Source organism: Spodoptera frugiperda, chromosome 15 (genome assembly GCF_023101765.2).
Source record: "Spodoptera frugiperda isolate SF20-4 chromosome 15, AGI-APGP_CSIRO_Sfru_2.0, whole genome shotgun sequence".
Classification (NCBI taxonomy): domain Eukaryota; kingdom Metazoa; phylum Arthropoda; class Insecta; order Lepidoptera; family Noctuidae; genus Spodoptera; species Spodoptera frugiperda.
Window position 1 is genome coordinate 14,949,579 of NC_064226.1, and position 20,496 is coordinate 14,970,074.

Consider the following 20,496-nt stretch of genomic DNA (forward strand, 5'->3'; position numbering starts at 1 on the left):
TTCTCGTTTTTTCATAAACTCTAGATGTACCTTCTAGTTGGTAAGTTAGGTTAAGTAAAATAGTACTTAATACTTAGTATGTTAGGGGCATGCTTTAGTGTTCTGTGACATCTTATGATACTTGTGATCTCTGCATTATGGACTCTGCATTATAATACTCCAGACATTCGCTAACTTTATTTACTAGATACTCGCCCATTTTTATTGCGGTTGTACTTAACTAACTATTATTTGAATTTCTTGCGCAACCATTGTCTTTTATATTTACTTATATTATACTTTTCCTACGGTTGAGTGGGGTTGGACGGCAATACAGGAACAAACATAAATGATAACCAGTGATCAAGTACATGAAAAAAACTACTGTTACCACCATAATATGTACCTACCTATGTATCTATTCTGAATAACTCGTATAAACTTGAATAGACTCGGTACAATGTATATGAAGAATATATAACTGTTGGAGGTGGTATCTTTGTTGTATATTAATTTGAAGAGGCGAGCACGATTCATTTGTTTTGGTCTATCCCAGTCACTTCTGTAGTAGCGAAGCTTACTTTATAGAGATGTGTCTCAAACGAAATAAGTTCGTTAATGAATTATAAATAAACATAAAAATGCATTGGTATTTGGCTTTATATAGAACATGTGTGGAATATGCATGTTCAGCTCTTAATGTTTATATGAACGTAGTTTTACATGTATCGCGTATATTGTATACTGTTGTAGAATATAATTGCTGTTGGAAAATAAATTCTATGGTAGACTATATTGTGTCGTGTTCAAAGCATATCTTCTCCGAGTCAGCAGGTTTGACTCCAACCCATAGTTATAGGTAATAAATTATTAGATACATACGTATTTGTAAAGAAATAGTGACTATCGTAATTAGCGACAATAAATATTTTGATAATGAACAAACATTATATATAATTCTAAATTTCTACTGGTGGTTACATAGTGGTTAAGTTTTCATAGAAATAATAACAGAGTGTATTAAATAGAATATAAAACTGGGAAACTGTTTACAACTGTATAATAGGTATAAGAAATGGGCGAATATAATGAAGACCTAACCACTAAATATCCGAGAACATCAAGCTTGGAACTCTGTTGTGTTGCATTAGTGGGTTCTGTTGGTCGACAGTGTTGTTCTATCTCCTAAACGATATCATCGAAGCCGCGTACTTCAGGCTAACATAACGGTTGTGTATTAAATGTTTAGTGGTGTACCCGTCACTAGTATGACGTCACTGTTTAGTGCTCGCATCGGTGTCCACTGGCCCCTATTAAATGTTGATCGTTGTAGAAAAAATATTTATTAGGTAATAATGAGTGTTTCTTTACTTCTACTTAATGAACACTAGATCTCGTTGTTTTATAGTATTCACTGGTTTCAGTACAATGTCGACGGAGTTAGAAGAAGTATATAAGGTACTTATACCTTCAATATATATTTATTTGTAGAGTCACTTTCATACTGTATCTGAGCTGGTCCTCAACTGTTACTTTTAGTATAAGTATGGAATGTCAGCTAACATCGTGGACATTGTACTGTTACCATTTGATTTGGATCTCATTTCGACTCTGTTGAAATCTTTAGATATTTTTATACCTATGTAAGATGTACGAATGTAGATATTGTCAATTTCTTGCCAACGAGTATTGTACGCGCATAGAATCAATTAATATCAATTACATGCCTACGTTATCTATTCAATGTTAATTTGTTTGTATTGAGATGTTTAACAATGAAAAAAAAATAATTGGTACTAAAGATCATATTGGGAACTATATTTTAAATGATAGTTAAAACTTGACGAATTAATTAAATACTCACATAGTTGAAGGAAAAGCTTTGTTTATCGAAATCTATATTTGTAATTAGACGAAGACAATAAAAGTGATGTGACAATATTTCCACGGAACATTCCGTAGCCTTGTTTGTTGGTTTATTAAACTTTTTGTATTTTTCCAAACATCTAGACTTATGAATCGACCCTTCGTAGTTTAGATATTTGTCATTAAGAAAGACATTAGATTGTAGTAATATTGGGACTATACAAAACAAATAGTTACATCATTATTTAAGATTTAAATAAAAGCAAGTGAATTAGAGAAGTGTACTGTACACATCGATAAAATAAAAGAAAAATCAATATATCGAGTTCAACATATCGATACTTCTTAACTCGAATCATGAGTATTTGAAGCCCCAATATTAATACAATGTAACAGAATTATATAATTATGTAGAAACGTAATAGATACGCACAAGTTACTCTGTACTATAAAGCCACTACTTTAGAACATTTCCGTTTATATACAAGCCATGCTGATACATACGTGTTTATATATCGATGTTTATGTACTTATGTGTGCTAGGACGGTGTTGCTTTCAAACTATTTGTGATTCCTGTTTTATACGATCTTATGTGCTTCATATAATTAGTGTTATCATTAATGTATTGTAGATTTGCAGTTTTATCGCAATGTTTCGTAAAAATCTTGGTGAAAACAGACTTTAAGGGCTTTTTAGATGTGATTTCTATGCATTTTAAAAATAATTATGTCAGTAAATTGATATTTATTTCTGGTTCTTTAGTATTACTTGAATATTTTATCAGCTGATCTATCGCACAAATTGTTTATGATAAAAATATGAAAGTCAGAATTTACATTGTAATAGGAAATTATTTTTACACCTCGTACACGAATGTTTAGTGCTGTTAGTTTTTGTCTTTGTGTAGCTTTACTTTGTTCCTCAAGCTTGGATTAAATAATATAATAAAATAATGTGTCTTTTTCTTTATACCTTTGAATCTACAAGCGTTGCAAACTAAAAGCTAATGCTATAGGGTTCTACATGAGACTAAATAATTGAAACTACAAGTTATTGAATTAATATTTTACTAATGGATACAATATAGTTACATTAATCAACAATAGGTATAAATAACTAGATTAGTCACTACCCACTTAGTCGTGGTACATTTCCTTTACATGTTCAGGTGACAGACAGATGACCGGAACAATTGACGCGACCATCACTCGACCCTTCTACATAATTTATAAAAACACGCGTTTAGCTTACAAATTAAATATACTTCTTTATATAAATTCGAAAATCAAGGAATTTATGATTCAAATGTGTTAAGGACAGCGATGATGGCGCCCTCTAGTCATCCCATTCGCGATAGTAGCGCCATCTAGCGTTGAGAAAATCGTTACTGAAGTTTTAGTGTTACTTTTACTTTTTGTTTCTTGATCTATTCTCAACACTAGGGATCAAGGCGTTTGATATTAAAATTGGTATTTTAATAAACTACATCATTATAACAGTTTAGACTGAGATTTATTTATGCAATTTTTATTTGTTTAAAGAAATGACCAATGTTGAATAATAGAGATTCATGTTTTTGCTGAATTAGCACTGCAATAAATACTCAGTCTATTAAGAAAAATAAAGTTTAGTCAAGTAACTAATTAGACGCAACTTTACAAATACTGCTACTATAGATAATACACAATTAAAGGAAATTTATCAAGGACCGTTTTGCAACTGCACATATTAATGGTTATTTATTATTTATATCTTACATTGTAGTTAATTGAACATTTTTCTATAATTGATTGACTTATGAATTGACACTTAAAATTTTTATAACTACAAATTGATACTCGTACAGAGAGTAAAAATATTTTGACATATTATAATGTCTATTGTACTAATGAAGCAATATTTTTGTGAATGTTTCTTTGGAATGCCAGCTATAGGTTTCAAATATTAGAGGGCGAGCTAATAACTGGGCTCACTGCCTAGGTTGGGTGATTCGAAATCACCCAACGAGGCAATCTTAGTTTTTTTTTCCTTTTTCTACTAATGGTTGCGTTACAAAACGGTCCTATGTGAAGCTTGGGTCTAAAGTAAGGTGTGCTCGCACAACATCCAAGTTCAGTCTTGAGTATATTCTCTAAATTGACTAATCGATTCATCTGTAGTAATTACAATACAAGGAGGTTACAAGGAAAGTAACAAGCTCAGCATACGCTAAGTATGATACGATGGTATACACGTTTGGTAAAATGATTTATTCAAGAAATCTAGTATCTGCTATGTCAGAATGATTGTCTGAGCATTTAAATGTGGATGAAATGGATTCATTAACATTAAAATTAAATATAAACTTATAAATGTAAAGTTAAAACGTATTTAACAAAGAATAATATAAGTTACAGTCCCAATAGAGGAGTATTATGACAAATCACGTATTTACTAAACATTTAACAAAAGTGCGTGCGCGACGCCACGTGGTACATGTGTGGCGCCACTATAAAACATTCGATTACCGAATAATTCGCTACTTCACATAATGTCCGACATTAAATTGTTTATAATATTCACAAAACTAATACGTGAATCATGATCTAATTACGTTAATGAAGAAATAAAATCTATAACGACGTGCAAACTCGTCTGGAGTTATATAATAATGTAATACTGTTTACATACGTATAAAATTGGTCCATATCTGTCACACACCTTGTTAACAAAGACGTTTACTATTCAAAGTTCGCTATTACAAAAGTGAGCTCATTGTTTTAATTTCCTCAATATCCTCTAAAACCAAATATGTAGAATCGTTGCCAATATCAAGTCATAATCATGAAATTAAGTAAAGATAGAGCATGTGAAAGATATAGTCCTAATTCAACCCGAGTCCTACCGTAATTACAATCGACGTTAGTACAAATTGACAGTACACAAGGCTTTATACAAACAACTATACAATATACAACTGAAACAATTAAATTCTTTAGCCGAACACCTACTTCAACAATTACTTCATAAGTACTCTAAATAAATGTGTTGAACAATTTTAGTCTTCTTATAAGAAATGGTCTGGCAGTTATCTATGGTCTATCTGTCTACTCTACGTGCCTACTAAGATCGTTTGGACATATTGTTACTCGATACAAAACGAGTAGCTTATCGATACCGCGACACTAGTGTATAGAGCTGGGTACTTGTCGCCCCTCGAAATATCAGTCTAGTCAGTACTCATTATTGTCGACTAACGAAGACTAGTCGATATCAAAGGCGTGCTCTTGTACTCTGGGACGTTTCATGTGTTTAGAAACTTAAACTAGAAGTACAAGGGCGTATCTTGTATGCAATAAGCTATCTCATTAACTCTCCAATAAGGTTGATGTTTGCTTTACAATAAAATACTTTAAAACTGTGATCCAGACGATTTCTTACTTAAAATATTATAATAATAATTATTATATAGTACAGTCTAATTCATTTATAAAATGATATAACTAGTTCAGTTTAAAATAATGTATAGATCTACACAGTTACTATAATATAGAGCCTCAAGGCAGATAAGTTTTACAGATAAAATATAAACTTTATATCAACAAATTAAATAGAGTGGTGATTTGTTAGTGGCTGTGTAAGCTATTCTATACAGAGATGTAAACAATATATCAGCTGCAGCAGCAATCAGATGATTCTTCTTAAGGAAGTTTTACTTCAGCAATAAAAGGAAAACACTAAAATAAAGTCTTTTAGATTATAAACACTCAAACAGCCACTAAACAGCACCATGTATAAGAAAATCTATGATTTCGATAACATATCAGTGGCGACGATATAATTCATTTACTTAAATTTAATGATATGAAGCAAGCGCAAAGTTTACCAATTTCAAACAATTTAAAATGTTTCGTAATTATAATATATATTTTATATAATAAATATTTCTAATATAATAATAATACCTATTCACGCTTAACATGGGACATGTACTCACTTCGATAGATGGACACCGAGACACAGCTTCAAAGCTCATTAGTCATCAACTGTATGGACATTACTTTTCAATGTATCTACGCTTTAAATGTTCACGATAATAGATCCATGTATCGATTGAGTACAGTCCATGTCTACCTTCGATACTTTTCAGTCAATAAATAGCCTCTTTCGAGAACATATCACGTACACATGTCTACCGCTAACAATATGAACGATCAAACATTAAAAATCTTTGGTGTGTTGAGTACTATACGTTACTAAAATGAGTATTTTGTCGATTTACTATCGAATTCACACTTTTTTATTTCGATTTCATAACGATTTTTGTCGAAATATTTTCTTGTTGTCGAAAACTATTGCTTTTGTCTTTTCGCTTTATTTATATTAGAGGATTTTTTTATAGTTTTGCCGTGTAGCAATTTAGTTTAAAGTTTATTATTAAGATCAAAATAAAAAGATGCAATTTTATGCATTCTTTTGCAATTGCGCGTCGCCAATTTTCTAGCAATTCGAAAGTTTTAGAAAATTTAATAAATTGGACTTAATAGAATTCGATTCATGAGTATTATAATTCGTCAAACAATTTTATTTTTAAAAGCGCATTTGTTTTCTAGTTTTAATGATAAATTATTGTTTTTATCGTTTTTTTTTTAAAGAGACATCTCCATTTTGTTACATTTTTATAGTGTAACTAATACGTACTACAATTGAGTTTGTGTGTAGTATCCCACGTAATTAGCAAATACTAATTATACATAGTTATTTGTCGATCGTCATTAAGTTAGATATTATTATTAAAATGTGTTTTATTATATCAGCTTTTAAGGTACTTTGGATCGGAATGGATAACCTTAAATTAAGAGATTGGGACTACTTAGTTCATTTTGCTACATATTCAGAAAATGTGTTTGTGGAAGATTTTAATTATATTCTGTTGACACTATGATATAAATCATGATTTTACTCTCAGAAATGTAAATAAATCTATGGAGCATAAAATCCATTTATACGATGTTTGTGTTTCTCTGAAGAAAAATTGTGATGTTAAAGACTCCAAGCAATAAATAGAAGATTCTAGAAAGTATGTACAGGGAAGACGAGGGTATTATGCAAATTTCACCCTAATAACGATAGAAGTAAGATTCAAAAATAGATTTGTAAGAGACAACAGTGCTACATTTATAATTTAGTCTTTCAACATTCGCTGTTTGGGTTCTAAATGTTTAGGCCTTTGACTAAAGTAGTATTCATTTCACTTTATACGTAAAGTAAATCATAATTAGGAAGTTACTATACTGACCTCTGTTATCATTTCGGACTCCGTTATTTCAATAGATCTTTGCGATATCACAAATAATATAAATGGGAACTTCAATAACCCAAGTGGATTTAATACTAGTCCGTCATTCGTATTCCTCATATGTTAAGTATAAAAAAAATCTACATAACGTAAACTCTTGAGTAAAAATTATAGAGTATTTGTTTGGGCCACTAATGGATTATTTAACTTCAAACGCCACACGTACACCTTTACTCCATTCATGCTTAAGATACAAACTCATGAACACTCACATATTACCCTACTTTGTATAATATCAACGTGATCCATTAGTGTGCCCAATTATAAAATAATGAATAACCAACCTTGTATTTATTGAAATAAGGTTCTAATTGGACTGTTGTATGGACGCGAGGAACGCAGGGTCGACGGACGCTACCTTCGCCGTCAGAAACGCATGCATGCAAAACAATAAGCTCTGTAGGATCTGGCATTCTAGTTCCTGGAACAAAAAATTAGGTACTTTATTCAAAAAATCTACAGACATTTAAGGACTATGATTTTCAACTTTATTACAATGCCACAAAGTCTAAAATTGATAGAGATAGCTTACCTTTGTTTCAATAACTTTAGTCTCAGAGTCTTGGAAGTGTAGTTTTAATTTAGATTTGCCATCATCACTGGATCCTCGGAGTTGAGAAAACCTGACGGACACACGAAAAATACTGTTTTAAAATCTAAAGGAAGCGCTTATCGGAGTCCCAAGGACGCATGACGTCATGTGACGTCGGTCAATCATGAATACATACTCATTGACAATAATTTCCACCTTATTGAAAATGGTTATAAAGGTCAAAATTGTATGAAAAAATCTATATTTGTATTGACTCACCGGTAGGCCCAAACAGGCTTGGCTCCGGGCGTGCCCTCACTGAGTGAGAACCCGGCCGCCCAGTCTAACGTCAGTCCCGCCGCGCGACCCATGTGTACTACAGTGAACGTTTTCTTCTGTAACAATACACATATTTATTTAGATTTTTATACATGACGACTAAATTGGTTCTGGCATTAGTGGACAATGGTTGGCCAACCACCAACAGGTCAACGTCGATTGTAAGTCTTACATGAGGTCCAAACAGTATAGTCCAACATTAAGTGGCCATTCTTAAAAAGGAACAATTTTTTATTTATTTATTGAACGAATTCACAACTTCAACCAATTTGTATGGATTTTAAGAACTCAATCTCATTTTCTCTTTTAAATGAAACTTTTCTATTAACCTTTTTAAGGCTTTTCGACATTTGTCTGCGGTAAATGAAAATCCTATTCTCATTGACATCTCGTCGTTCAACATCTGTCACATTTGTTATAAGATTAATTCGATTATTATTTCTATTATATAAGTTAAGATTAGTACATACAAGAATGTACGGAGACGGCAAGCATGTTTGTACAATTTCACACACGTCTGAATGTGCGGATGTGCCGCCGACTGCAAACTTTTTTCAAAGACAGGTTAGATACCTGATACCTGCCCTAATAATGGTTCCAAGACCGTAATTTTAACAACAAATTATGCGATAAAGAGGGACAAAGTAGCGTGCCATTGGGTACTGGAGAGGCCTATATCCATTCGTAAACTAATATGGGCAGATGACGTATCCAAACAATCTCATAAAATAAACATCGTACGAAATGCCTATTGCCTTTTCGATAATTGAATTTCGTAACGATATGACGCTAAGTGTGAAAGGATTTTATATTCCGTGTTGTAATGTCGCGTCCTGTCAGCGCTGCGTGGTGCGCGGGTTGGTCCGTCCGTGCGCGTGGCACCACGGGTCCACGCTGTTCATCCGCAGCCTCAAGCGCCTGCACAAGGAGCGCGAGCGGCACGTGTCCTGCGTCTGGCACCCCTACAGCCCCATCAAGTACTACTGGGACTGCATGCAACTCTTCTTCGTATTCGCCGTCTTCCTCTACATGCCCGTGCAAGTCTTCATCACATGTAACTGCTCTTATTTACTTTTCATTAATTTCCTTTCTATTCCAAAATAAATAAGATGAATGAATGATGTTTTCATTGTTTTCAGGTCCGAATTATTACGACCCGTTCATTTTGTTCACTGACGCACTGGCTTTCCTCAACGTTTGCTCCCTGTTCGTGACTGGCTATCTCGAACACGAACACAAAGTTATCATCCTAGATCCAAAAATGATAGCGATACACTACCTGAAGACAAACTTCATAACAGATTTCATTGGGTGTTTACCTTTACAGCTAATCGAGCCATTTAAAGAGTGCGAGTACCCGACTCATACAATCATGTTCCTATTTAAGCTCCTCAGAAGTACATCCCTGAACGCACAATGGAAAAACGTTATAGGTCAGTTCCAGCTGTCGTACATCAACTACGTGGCGTTGAAGATATTTGTGATGTTGATCATGTTCTTCCACTGGATGACTTACATACATTACCAAGTACCAATATTTTGCTATCATCTGTATGAAAAGACTGACGCTTTCATAGCGTGGCTGAAGCGGTTTCACATCATGAAGCACGAGGAGGCAGAGCATTCATTATTTCAGAAGTACAGCACGAACTTTTATTTAGTATGCGGGCTGTGCATCGGCGCGGGGTACTACACCCCGCTGGACACGCACTTCGTGCCCGAGCTGTTGCTGTCGTCGGGCATGGGCCTGCTGGGCCTACTGTTCCTCACGTACGCCTTCTCCGCGCTCCTCCGCCTGGCGATATATCACCAGTTCGAAACTTACTGCTTCAGTGGCAAGGCCAGAGAATTAGAGGAGTACATGGTGTTCATGCGGTTGCCGAAGTATTTGAAGAGAAAGATCAGATTGTTTATTAACTACAAGTTCAACGAGCACTTCTTCCACGAGGAGGCGATCAAGAACACGATCAACGAGCAGATCCGGCAGGACATCAACATGCACTGCTGCCAGCGCCTCGTCATGAACGTGCCGATGTTCCAGGACATGCCCGTCGCACTCATCAACTCCATTATATTCAGTTTGAAGCAAGTCTTGTACATGCCTGGCCAGGTACTTCACTTGGTAACGTGTAAACTATGAAGATTATTCCGTGTTTTAAACTCTTTTCAATATTATATTGCTGTTCACAGATCATAGTAGAGTTCAACAAGCCTGGCGAGTCCATACACTTGATATCTTCAGGAACTGTGGCAGTTATGGATGCCACGGGAAGAGAGGTGAGAATACATCACAATTTTTTCTCCTCCACACAAACATTATAAGTACTTACAGCAGCACTTATGGCCTGGTAATGTAGGTGGCGCATCTACGAGATGGAGCGTTCTTTGGTGAGAATGCTTTGCTATCGCCCGGTATACTACGCACTGCTACCATCATCGCGCTCGAGATCACAGAGATTTATAAGTAAGTTTATGTAGTGTCGAATATTTAAGTCAAGATTAATTTAGTTGGAGAAAATGAATGTTTTGTTATGTGTCAGACTGGACAGTCCGTCGTTCCTGGCGTGCCTGCAGCCGTACCCGCACCTGAAGCGGCGCATGGACGACGCGGCCTCGCGCCGACCGCTGCGACACGCGCGCCCACGGCACAAGCCGCCCAGCAACTAGCGGGGCCACAGACATCAGGCGCGGCACAACTTGTGGGACATCATGAATAAGTGTGGAACAGCTATGCTTCGGCACGAATGTATCGGTTTGACCGGAGTGGTATCACAGCCTTACAGAAAACCGGCGTGAAAGAACGCTTGGGTTTCGCTGAGAGTCAGGTTACTGGAAACCCAATACCTCGTGTCCAATCTCCCTATCATCAAAAAATGTCGACAACCCACACTAAAACAGGTCCATATAATGAAGCGTGACCGCATGCTGATTTCACAGACTGTGAAGTCTTTTTTATTTAAGTAATATACGTTTAAGTTTTTTCTTAATAAGTCAAAAAAACAAACACTGATTTCATATTTGTTTTCTTTTTGTCTCCATTTGTATTAATTTTGACACTAGGAACCTAATATTGCGTACAAATAACATACAGTATACCATAGCTAATTCTAAGTGTAGAATAAAAAGCAGTAAGGTACTGACCCCGAGCCGTATAACGGAGTTGACGATGTTGGTGGTCCAGGCGGCCTCGACCCGCAGCAGGTCCTGCCTGGTCTCTGCGCTGAAGTACCTCGGCCCCGGGGGCGCGGCGCCGGCGGGGCCGGGCGCCGAGCTCTGCACGAGGAAGCAGTGCTGGCGCCAGTCCACCGTCTCGCTCTCCTTCACCGTGCGGAACATCGTCTGGTACACCTTCAGGCTCTCCGGACACTTCGCCAGCTCCGTACTCGACATCTGGCACAGATACCAGTATTTTATATTACAATGTCTGAACTTATAATTTTAAAACAAACAATAACATCATTTATTTTTTGTTCGATTACTTTCGGACTCGACCAGAGCCCTTAATCCATTATGATCACAAGCAAGATGAGAGTAAAAAGCATAAACATTATCTAATTTAGTATGCGACTTTGTTTTTTAACAGTTTTTATTTTTATTATATATTTATATTGATTTTATAAAGAAATACTATCTCATGTCTCGGTTATCAATAGTACAATGACAACTCACGGGTGGAACATCAAACAGCATAACATCAGTCCCCTTGAGTACGAGGAACTTGGGTCTGTAAGTCTGCCAGGGCTGCTGAGCCTGGACTACTCCCTCGTGGACCCAGCCCATGTACTCGATGCGCTCGCCCGGGCCGAAGTGGCGATTGAACAACTTCATCTGTAAAAGTAAACAATCAATTATAATCCTGCAGTCTGAAATGACTTCAGAGCAAATTTCTTAATGACCTAAATGCTTACCTGTAGGTTAGTGAGTCCCACAATGTTGTCGGAGATACTTTTGAGCCACTGTGAGAGTGCCGCCGGGTCTTCTGCATGGATCACTCCCGTTGTTAGGTGAGGACGGGCACCGCGAACCTGGACACACGAACATACAACGGTATACATTATTATAATGCCGTAAATAATGAAGTTAGTTATGAAGAGTGATCCTGCAGAGCAGGCATACCTCAAACGCGCCAGGTCGTAGTTTATCTGTTCCTAACACGTATCTTGTGACGTAGCCCATCATCAATGGAACTGTAAAATGATAATAAATGTTTTAAAATTAAATCCCAAAGCTGGAATTTTTCTTCTCTAAATTATGAAAGAAACAGGGGTCTTGTAATGCTATTATGAGGGAATGATAAATAGACATTGCGGCAATCCTGAGTTACTTATGGCCTAATATCACTCAAGATGATGATCAAACTATGATACATGGTATAATAAGATCAAGAACTTGAAAACGTTTATAACATCTTCCATGGGGGTATAGGCAGGGACTTTGGGATGCCAATTGCTATGATTATTATGATAAAATAGTGTTAGCAGTTACAAAGGTATGCATACCAGAAACAACGTCGACCCACTCGCGGTTGGTGTCGCAGGGCATGTCGGAGGCGACGGAGGGCGGGCGCGAGCCGCGCACGGAGCCCGTGGCGCTGCCCGGCCGGGACAACACGTCCTCGCACTCGCCCCACGCACTCTGACAATTATACACAAACAATGATGTTATTACAAACTTGTATTGCCATCTGCAATAATTCTATGTTACTTCAGTCGCAGAGACTCAATATGCTTCTGTGTTTTTGAGTCTTACAGCCAATGACAGATCTCAATCCAACATTATTTGTTTGATATTACTTTTTCGGACGGAGTTTCGGACAAAAATCAAGACCGATTCAGAGGTTTTAAATTAAGATTAATTATTAATAACAGTCGAATTGTTAGCCAGATGTGCAGAAGATTTAATTAGTCAACGTATGCGTGATGATACACGTTACTCTAATCTCATCCGTGATCTAATGAAATCGTAGTAATATCAGATGCACGACTGTTACCAAATTTCAAAGCACAGGAATGAACACCTCAAAATGTATCGTATAACAATATTATGATTGTTTTAGTCACAAAAGCTGGAAACATACCTGCCAACCGCCATTGGTTTGTTCAGTGTTCTTCTCAGTATTGCAGTTGGCGTCTACGTTCTTGTTGTGTAGCGACGGGTGGTCGTCGCCCGTACTACTGTCCGTGTCCGAGGCTCCGTCCGCTGGAACAATATAACGATATGAAAACATTAAGTACTTATTGTCCAAGTTACTTATTGATAGTACTCATAGTAGGTAGGTAAGGTACTAAAAATTTTCTTAAGGTACCGCAATGGAGGAGTTGTTTACTATGGAAAAAGTCTGGATCTAACAACAGCTAGAACTTTTGCCTTGTGATAAAATAAATGCTGTTATGTCCGTGGTTCGAATGCATTGTTTAATCTAGCCACATCTATCTATCATCTATTTTAACCATCCAACATAGCATGTTATTATAGCTAGATTCTATGGTAGAAAAAGCAGTATAGTTTCTCCCACCTTGTTTCTGCAGAAAAGGTGTAGCGGCCCTGTAGTGTTTGACAGTGAGCACCACTATGTCTCCCGCGTTCCGCAATATGTTCACTGCATCGTCGTGCTTGCATGCCGTTATGTACTCTCCGTTAACTGCAATTAAGATCATTTTTCTTGTATAACACATATAAAATGTTTTTCTTATGGAATGTGGGTCAAACGTGCAGAAGTAACACCCGAGGTTAGTGATTAGCGCTACCCATGGACTCTAGAGGAGACACAGGCGCGATGCGTTTTAAAAAGGAATACGCTCGTTTCTTGAAGGTTTAGAATTAGAATTCCATTAGTAAGAAGAATTTGGAATAACGAAAGTAGCAGCTGCTTACGATCAGTTATGTAACTTTTTTTTATTAATAGTCCCTTGACAATAAAACATCGCAATAATATACTTATTTAAAAATTTAAATTGTCTATTCTACTTTCTGTTCTATTGTAATATGCAATATACGAGTACTAGTAATTCCGCATACACATTGCACTGAGTAATTTTTATTGTTCCGCATAGTTAGCAGCGTGTTTGTATTTATAGCGTAGCTCGGCCGTTTGATCCCGGTAATTATATGAAGCTCTTGCACAACGCACAACGGCGTGGCTTATGAAGTTATGAAACCATCTTTTCTTGATCTAACACTGATGAGATAACTGACGAACTTGCTGACCTACATGTATGAGAGAACATTGGTCGCTTTATTCACTGTGTCATACTTTAGATATATATACTATATATTATTGACGAATTGTACGCTTAATCCTCATCAAGTCTGTTCAGTCACTTTTGATATTTTAGCTAACAAATATAGCGGTAAAGACAGACGCGGAGGATGACTTTGATTTATAGCATGTACAGATTCAGTCGAATACAAAATCAAAACAGAAATATCAAATCATCTTCATAAATCAGTTCCATTAAATATTTATACTGAATTGAAAACAAAGCTACGATTCCTATCAATTAATATGGAACAGACAAGTAATACAATATTAAACAAACAATAACTACTGTCAATCATCGTGAAATTCGATTACCCATCCTATCTGCCTAACTGCCAATCAATCAAGCTCACATTTTGCCTAAAAACGACCGCAGCTCCTTCCCAGGAGTATCTAGAAACCTCCTTAATTGCTTTTAATTGTTCCCTCAACGTAGTATTTGCATCCAGTAGCATCTAATTGCAACTTGTTAAGCAATTGGATGGGACTGGCGTTGCAACTAATTCTAGGAATTAACTGTAATCTACGGCTGTGTTGGGGACGGGAGATGTGGACTGTAAACAATGGATCTGTTTCAAACTTTAGCGAAGGACTCACATACCAAATAATAGTGAGTTTATTATTGCAATGTTGAGTTTATTAAAATAGAAATAAGTCAATATTTTCTACAACTTATTGCCTAGGCTAGGTAAAATTTCTTTTTATATCTCTTGTTTGCTAAAAAGTACCAAATTGAAATCTCTCAATATTGTTCCAAGCATATAAGTATTCGAGCATAATTATCTAGTCTACTTAACACCTTAATCTATTGGGACTAACGGAAAAACCTCAATAGAATCCACCCGGCGGGTAGAATACCTGTTGATATTTGCACCTATTTGCTGTTCCGCGAAACCAATTTTCCGACGAACTTAATTAATGAAGACAAAAGGTGGTGAATATTTTATTGGCTGTTAACATATTAGCAGACGTAGTTTAATATATAAAAAAGTCTTGAATGATTTGTGGAAGTTCAGGGAAGGTGAGAACAACGTGTTTGAGGCGGTACGAAATTTGCCGGGACATGTAGTTATAGATATACATATTTGGTCGAAAGTTGCAGTTGAAAACTGATTTACTACCTAAAAACAACTGGTCTAAAAAATTGTGTTCCTTTTCCTACAAGATTATCGATTTGCTATTTTTATTTAGTAGTTACGTTCCGCGATTCGTCCGTATCGTCTTAAAACACATCGCGTCAATCCCTAGGCATATCCCTGCAAGCTAACGTTAAATCAATACCTAGACTATTTCGATCTTTGTAACCTCGTTTTGTTTACCCGTTGTAAACATATTTACCAGGTCAGTGTACGACTCCGTTTGATGGCTCGGCCAGAGACCTATTAGGATTTTATCGATTTTCGAATAGACCTTGTGATAGTACGTAAATAGCCTAGAATGGTATATCTACTTAGTGTAATCATGCTAGTAGTTTCACCTCATATTGAGTCCTACTCAGTGCTTTTTATTACTCTTCTATTTGTATACACCTACCTTTAATAACAGCGTCTCCAACAAAGAGCTGACCGGTCTGGTCAGCCGCCTGGTCCTTGTATATCTTCGAGATGAGGATAGGTAGCTTATGTTCAGAACCACCTTTTATGCTAAGCCCCAAACCGCCAACTTTCTGCCGTGTGATTTGGACCATTCGCTCCTGGAAATAAAGTTGTTAATCAGAAATTAAGGAGTTTTAAATTATCAAATCTAAAGAGTAAATATCCTTACAATCCAATATTGACAAACGAGTGAGAAAATAATATCATATTATCGTGTATTGAGCGTCGTGGTTAAACACAATGTTTAATCGGATTTGTTTAACGTCAAAAAGTTAATTGGATTCAGCCGATTTGCATGTCAGTGCCGGCGGCGCGACACAATGTTCAGTAAACATTGCGTTCGAGAAAAATACGTTACTTTTAAAACGTCCGCAGACGAAACGGAAGTAAACACAGATTAAAAATGTTAAACTTGTTACGTTTTTCATTTGTTATGTACAAAAGAAGCATGGAAGCGTCTAATTTTAGCGAGGAAATGTAATTATATCAACAATGGGAAATTTTAAACACAGTCCCGGTTTCAAGTTCGCGTCTGTCGGCTTAGCTTCACGGAGATACCACAGCTACCTGCACTAAATGTTTCATTGTGCGTTTAATAATTCACTACTACCGCCCATTAGCTTGCTCCCGGCTTCATGTAAAAATCATTATCTGCGTGGATTTATGTTTGAATTGTTACGGCTACTGCCCACGACTGTTTTAGTATCTTGATGATATTTGCAGTCTACTGTGTTATAAGGCAAATATATCAACGGAATTCAGATGGTGTGGCGGTATAATTTAGGACACTCCACTCATAAGCGAGTATCAGGCGAGAGGCAGTCTGTCAATTTTAGATTATTTTAACTAGGTAATTTGTTGAAGGACTATTTTCTGTTTGCTTGGCGACCCTTTAATATCCTTAATGCGATCAGCGCTGATAATCTCACAGCACATCCTAACGTGAACATCGAAGTTACAGAATATGCCTTTATTCCATTAAAGTGGTAATCAATTTAATATTAATCTTACACCAAACACATGTTCCGTGCTATGGGTGTATTCATCGACACTACAGCGTAGCGTCGACTCTACAAACACTCGAGAATGTTTCCTGACTGAAACATTTCATAATGAAACTGTGAAGTAGGTATTTTGAAAGTGTAGAGGCCTGAGGTAATATCGGTGACCTATGGCTCTATCATGATGTCGGAAGTGACCCAGTTGTTGCACCTCTAGCTGCTATTATATCAAAACTGTAGTACTGCCACGCCGGAGGACATGACTATTGTGTCCCAATACAATACACATTAATTGTTGCATTCATTTACAATTCTCAGTTGCCTACTGTCCTAAAAATATCTCCTTGATGATTGACACAATATCAGCCAGTCTAACAATGGCATTCGGTGTGAATTGGTACACCAATTGTGCAATTTAAGACCTAAACAAGAACATAGTGTCATTGACCAATCTTTTCATATAAATAGACATGAATCGAGCACATGACTTTAAAAATAAAACTTCAGACTTTTATAAGTTACTAGATATTTATCTTTCAACAATTTCCTAGACACTTACAGGAATGAATCTAATGGTTGGACGTTGGACATCATTTGCGTTAATGACCTTCGTAGTATTGAATCAATCAATGATCTATTAATCAACTTGCACACGTGATTGCCGCATGAAAACTCCATTCCATATCAACAAGCAATCTATGGAATTAGTCCGCATGCTATGCAAAAACTACGGCCGTGAACTTTACGTGTTGTGTTGATTTGTTTAAAATGCTTTTATAGCGAATTGTTGGTTAAACGCAGACAACAATGCCAAACGCTCGGGTTTACTATCAAACTAATCCCACCACACAAGGTTAATGAGTTGGATTTATGTAAACTTGCCACGAAATAAAACTAGCCACGTAAACTATACGGACGTAAAAGCTTTTTCAATTAAACTCGTGGTGTAAGTGCCTGTGCTTACATTAGATTTTGATCAGCCGAAACAATAATTATGGGCCATATTTTATAGTCGCTGTCGATACAATCAAAACATCAAGGGAATTAATGATAGCAGCCTTTCGAGGGTTGTTGAACATTAAAATTTATTAGTGCGGTATAATATTGTGATGCCTATCAGATTTTAATGAATAAAATGTGAAATAAAATCTACATAGGTAGTTATGCATTGTATTTTATAATTTACCTATGCATTTCTTATTAACTATAAGTTCTATAAGGGGATTATTAGATCAGGTGTTAAATACTTAAAAAAATATATATTTACTGGGTTTTATCAAAATTAGTTTTACCATTCTAGCATGATCAACGACCATACATGAGCTAACTATAACTTGTAATACTGAACTAATTAGCAGCTTTTTAAATAAATTTTTGTAACTATGACTTACCCTAGCATGTGGCACATTTTTATCCTTGGTCGGCTGCACAGGCACAGGGGCCTCGCGCTGTACGGTCACCGCATCCATCGTGAGTACCAGCCGCGCCGGCCTCGGGCGGGACTTGCCGTCCGAGACCTGCACCATGCCTGTACGTATCTGGAAATTGGAGCCATGGTAAGAAATAAAGACGGACTTGACATGTTTTAGATGGACCTCAAATGTTTAATGATTTCGAAGAATTCAATGATGAAAATGGAATCCAAGTAGTGATAATATGGCAGCTTAACGATATATTCTTAACTTAATGTGGTCTTAATAAACAAAATAGAATAAAATGATCCTTTTAAAATAGTCACTAGTAGTTATAACTAATTGCACTTTATCTAGATAGTTAGTTAGATCTGTCAGACTAATTTTATAACAGTTAGCTATTCAATAATTTCTTGGTAGTTAGGTGGTTATCTCACTACTGAGTGATGTTTGAAATTTTAAATCACGGAGACATATTGTCATTCACACTTAATTTACCCATTGAACATTGGATAACAATAAAACAATTTCTATGCAAATAAATATTATAGCTTTGAATGACATGCCACCATAATGAATCTATTGTTAAGTTGACAAACAAGGAAAGTACCTATCTAATTAGTAATCAATTAGACAGTTAATATTTTAGCCAGGCAAACATTAGCCACTGGTCTCACAAATTATCCACGTAGAAGGCACATGAATTTATTGATTGTAAGTAACTAGGCAGTTATTTGGCTGAACACTATTTTTGAAATGGTGATAACTAATTAGGGTCAGCACTTAATAAAGTATACAAGTAGTTATAATATAGCATACACCATGACTTTTCATTTATCATACAATTTCGAGAGAAGTATTTTTTTGAGTCATTAGCTTGTAACTACATATTATATAAAGCTGAAGAGTTGTTTATTTTTTAATGTGATAACTAATCTCCGGGACCACTGATTCGATTTGAAAATAAATTATTTGTGTTGTATAGGCCATCACGCTGATCAACAGGACGATGACAAATAAATAGCATATTGGCAATATGAGAAACACTTAAAAATGTTACAATTCAAACTGTAGTTTCTACCTCCCCGCACACGAGTTGAGCAGATCATTATATTATATTTCAATTTTCTATGAGACAAAATAGTTACTAACTCTCCCAATAGGTTGTTCCTTACACATCTTGTGTCATAGTAATGAATATTTTTATTTATCAATTACTAGTCATTAGATCCATGAACTGTGCTGTGGTTGTAAGATGAATAAAAATGACCGAGTAAAATAAGTGATTTTAATTTGTAAGGACATAGGTAGGTTTATGATTTATTCCTCTAACTCTTTTCAACTAGTTTGTTCAATAATTTGTAGAATTAATATTACTAATTAATATCACTATAACTAATTTTAACATGATGTTTAGATTTTACACCTTAAAATTAATATCCTGTGTTAAAAATTATTAATTGTGAAATGAGTGAGACTTTAATTACCTAAGCTTTTATTGGAAAATGACTAGACAGTGTTTGATTTAGATCATACTAATTTATTTTAGCTTTCTTGAATTTTTAGTAGACGGCTGTAGGGACTGGAACCAAAATCCTGTCATAAATAATGTCGAAAATCGAATAAAAGTGAAATTTTAAATATTTCAATTCTGCTTACCTTTTCATCTTTCTTCTCCTCAATAGGCGTCATCATTGTAGAACATACACACCATAACGATATAAAAACTTTTGGAACGTTCCAAATAATATAAAACTCGATATCACATAAAAAAATTACGGACCCTTGCCAGTATCACTGACTTCCACCACATCACGCTTTCTTGCGAAGAATTTCTAATCAAAACTTCATTTCTAATTAGCCCTACTGTTGCTTCTAATGATGATAAATTAATTATTTATGAGTTATACATTACAAATACTAAAAACAGGTCACTGGCATACGATAAATCAATATAGGTGAACGGCATCAAAACAATTGAAATACGACGGATATACTACGACCGAGTGACAAGTATTAAATATTCAATAAAATTAAGTTACTAATTCGTAGTGGTTAGAAGGTTTTCATTGAAAAATTACTTTATTCCAGTACAATAACAAATATTTTCTTGGAAAATTGACGACGGACGACACCACTTCCTATGCTCGCTAAGTACATACTAGTGATGTGCG

The 20,496-nt window shown here is 35.8% G+C and overlaps 2 protein-coding genes across 2 annotated transcripts; one reads left to right on the top strand and one right to left on the bottom strand.

Annotated features, from left to right (window-relative positions):
• Positions 1-2,896: 2,896 nt before the first annotated feature.
• On the bottom strand, positions 2,897-20,496 carry LOC118271504 (gamma-1-syntrophin). The gene is made up of 13 exons (XM_035587611.2): positions 19,982-20,496; positions 18,302-18,448; positions 15,848-16,007; positions 13,571-13,696; positions 13,133-13,254; positions 12,555-12,690; positions 12,172-12,242; positions 11,964-12,080; positions 11,725-11,883; positions 11,197-11,445; positions 7,996-8,111; positions 7,717-7,807; positions 2,897-7,605 (listed from the first exon to the last, which is right to left on the bottom strand). Exons 1-13 carry the CDS (start codon positions 20,015-20,017, stop codon positions 7,492-7,494), a joined length of 1,644 nt encoding a protein of 547 aa, XP_035443504.1. The 5' UTR covers positions 20,018-20,496; the 3' UTR covers positions 2,897-7,491.
• Positions 8,152-10,771, top strand: LOC118271491 (potassium/sodium hyperpolarization-activated cyclic nucleotide-gated channel 1-like). The gene is made up of 6 exons (XM_035587593.2): positions 8,152-8,619; positions 8,896-9,109; positions 9,195-10,165; positions 10,246-10,332; positions 10,413-10,519; positions 10,596-10,771. Exons 1-6 carry the CDS (start codon positions 8,419-8,421, stop codon positions 10,720-10,722), a joined length of 1,707 nt encoding a protein of 568 aa, XP_035443486.2. The 5' UTR covers positions 8,152-8,418; the 3' UTR covers positions 10,723-10,771.

Coding starts and splice junctions, on each gene's coding strand:
- LOC118271504 (XM_035587611.2), bottom strand. CDS start 20,017: ATGATGACGCCTATTGAGGAGAAGAAAGATGAAAAG. Junction 16,008..18,301: donor AAAATGTGCCACATGCTAGG/GTAAGTCATAGT, acceptor CTTTATTTCCAG/GAGCGAATGGTCCAAATCAC. Junction 13,697..15,847: donor TGGAGACGCTGTTATTAAAG/GTAGGTGTATAC, acceptor TCTTAATTGCAG/TTAACGGAGAGTACATAACG.
- LOC118271491 (XM_035587593.2), top strand. CDS start 8,419: ATGAAAATCCTATTCTCATTGACATCTCGTCGTTCAACATCTGTCACA. Junction 9,110..9,194: donor CGTGCAAGTCTTCATCACAT/GTAACTGCTCTT, acceptor CATTGTTTTCAG/GTCCGAATTATTACGACCCG. Junction 10,520..10,595: donor GAGATCACAGAGATTTATAA/GTAAGTTTATGT, acceptor GTTATGTGTCAG/ACTGGACAGTCCGTCGTTCC.